Genomic DNA, 2,238 nt, shown 5'->3' with positions numbered 1-2,238 from the left:
AATCTGACTGATCCGTGGTGGAAAGAGAAAGAAGGTCTGAAACAAAGTGGAGAAAGAGATAGAAAAGATATTAAGCAAGGGTAATTTGGTCACGAAAAAACATAAAAAGTTAAAAAATTTGTTAGTGGGAATAGTCTCTAAGAGTTTATTAGGCTGATAGGAATTTTAGAATCTTTTTTTATTAGTAGGAAAAAAATGTATAAATTTAAGACTAATTAGAATTTTCCCTTTTTTTATTTGGATCCAATATAAGTTATCATTAATTCACAACAGAAACTACGACAACCTTCGAGTTTATGCTAAGCTTACATAAAAAACCTCTTCCATTTAGAATAAATTATATTTTAAGAGGATTGAGTAAGTTATGGCGCCTTATCATAAAAAAAAATTATACATTTTCTCTTCTAAGCCCTAAATCGTCCAACACGTATACCTTTTTAACAAGAACGTTATCATTACACGTACATTTCTTTATTTTTATTTTTTGGATCCAATAGAAACTACTGCAATCTCCGAGTTTAGACTTGGTTCACATAACAAACCCGTTTATTAATGGTACGTGGGGCTCTGGGTTTAGCATTGTGGATATATCAATGCACGAGTCTAAAATGAGGTAGAGAAGAGTTTCCATCTTGCCCCTTGAGCCTATAATACTTTAGGTATTCTCCAAAACTGATATTGTCTCTGTAAATTGCGGGATTGGTTTCGGAAAGAAGCTCCTTGATCGGGCCATACGGTTTGAGCTTGTCGTCGACATTGAAAAAACACGCGACTGATGTCCGAGGCACCGCGGTGCTGGTTGCCAAAACTCTGTGCTCTACACTCTTGAACTTGTCATTACTAGTGATCTGCATCAAGTCACCAAGATTTGCTACCAGAGCTCCTTGCAGTGGTGGCACATCCACCCAAACATTTTGATGAAGCACTTGGAGGCCACCGACACCGTCTTGAAGGAGCAGAGTGAGAAAGGAGAGGTCCGAGTGCTTGCTTGTACCTAAAGTTAGATGGGGCTCTGGGCAAACCGGGTAATAGTGACCAATCAGTGTTGCCGATTTAAAGCACCCTAGGCTTGAAAGGTAGTCCTTGCTCAGACCTAAAGCTTCGGACAACAAAATGGAGAGCTTCTCTTTCAACAGAGTCATGTGTCTACTGTACTCGACAAATTCCCTTCTACACGTCATATATATAGAAGTCAAGTGGTTAAATTCAAAACATACTTCCGAAAACAATAGCTGAATTAAAATAACACTAAAACAATCTATCAGAGATTCAGAGAGCAGCAAGCAGAAAACAGTTACTAAGAAACACCCCTAATAACACATAGTTAAAGGTAGCAAAAGCTTTGGAACGAAATTGAGGTACCGGGTACGTACCTGCAGACATCAGGCAGTGCTTGAGAGTTACTTTCATCTGCTCGGAACTGCGGCAGCTGCCAGGAGATAGTGTCCCTCCAACCAGCTGGAGTCGACACTTTCAAATCTGCGTTGCAGAAGTTGTTGAATGCCTTGTTCTTGAAATCGCGCGAGTACCACTCGGCCTTGGCTTCACGGGGCTGCTCGTGAAATCGTCGAACACTTTTCAGCACCTCCTCGATAACATCATATGGAACTCCATGGTTCACTATCTGGAAGAATCCCCATGCCTCAGCTGCTTTGCTTATCTCACTGATGACTTCTTTACGCCTCGCGGTGCTCTGATCAATGCCTTTGAGATCAATAATTGGAACTCCGAGATGACGATCGTTGTTGTTTTGTTGCAATAGATCTGGAGGGTGTACGAACAGTCTTGGGATCTTGGTCACTCCAGAGTCGACAAGTCCTTTGGCACCAGCTTTGGTTTCGTCAAATTCTTGCACCTTCTTCTCAGCCTCAAAATGATCCACAGCTTCCATCTTGATTGATTTAGACGTCAAATTCTTACAACTTTTATATATGTTGAAGATGAATGCAAGTAATTGTGTGCAATCACTATTTAAGAGACATGTTTAGACACAGAGAGAGAGAGAGAGAGAGAGAGAGAGAGAGAGAGCTTAAGTAGCATGCATAGATTAACGATCATCAAATCTTCTGAAAACTTGTGGAAGTGATCTACTCATATAGACCTACAAATTGAATGATGGAGATGTGATTTTGTGATTCGGAAATTCGTCAAATATATATATATATATAATTTATATTTTAGAGCGAAGCTTCACTCTGAAATTAAAATGTGAAGTTCTATCTAGAGCGAAGCTTCGCT

General features: G+C 39.8%; 1 protein-coding gene across 1 annotated transcript; it reads right to left on the bottom strand.

The window, feature by feature from the left end:
- Window positions 1-590: 590 nt before the first annotated feature.
- LOC101295103 (1-aminocyclopropane-1-carboxylate oxidase homolog 1-like) lies at window positions 591-2,002 on the bottom strand. Its single transcript, XM_004292150.1, has 2 exons — window positions 1,374-2,002; window positions 591-1,170 (listed from the first exon to the last, which is right to left on the bottom strand). Exons 1-2 carry the CDS (start codon window positions 1,889-1,891, stop codon window positions 591-593), a joined length of 1,098 nt encoding a protein of 365 aa, XP_004292198.1. The 5' UTR covers window positions 1,892-2,002.
- Window positions 2,003-2,238: the final 236 nt, after the last annotated feature.

The sequence above is a fragment of the Fragaria vesca genome, linkage group LG2 (assembly GCF_000184155.1).
Source record: "Fragaria vesca subsp. vesca linkage group LG2, FraVesHawaii_1.0, whole genome shotgun sequence".
NCBI classification, from domain to species: domain Eukaryota; kingdom Viridiplantae; phylum Streptophyta; class Magnoliopsida; order Rosales; family Rosaceae; genus Fragaria; species Fragaria vesca.
Note: the sequence above shows the minus strand (reverse complement) of the source record. Positions and strands in the feature narration are given on the sequence as shown.

Excerpts from the sequence above, each read along its gene's own strand:
- LOC101295103 (XM_004292150.1), bottom strand. The coding sequence starts at position 1,891 with ATGGAAGCTGTGGATCATTTTGAGGCTGAGAAGAAGGTGCAAGAATTT. Across the intron at positions 1,171-1,373 it reads GCACTGCCTGATGTCTGCAG|AAGGGAATTTGTCGAGTACA; the intron begins GTACGTACCCGG and ends TATGACGTGTAG.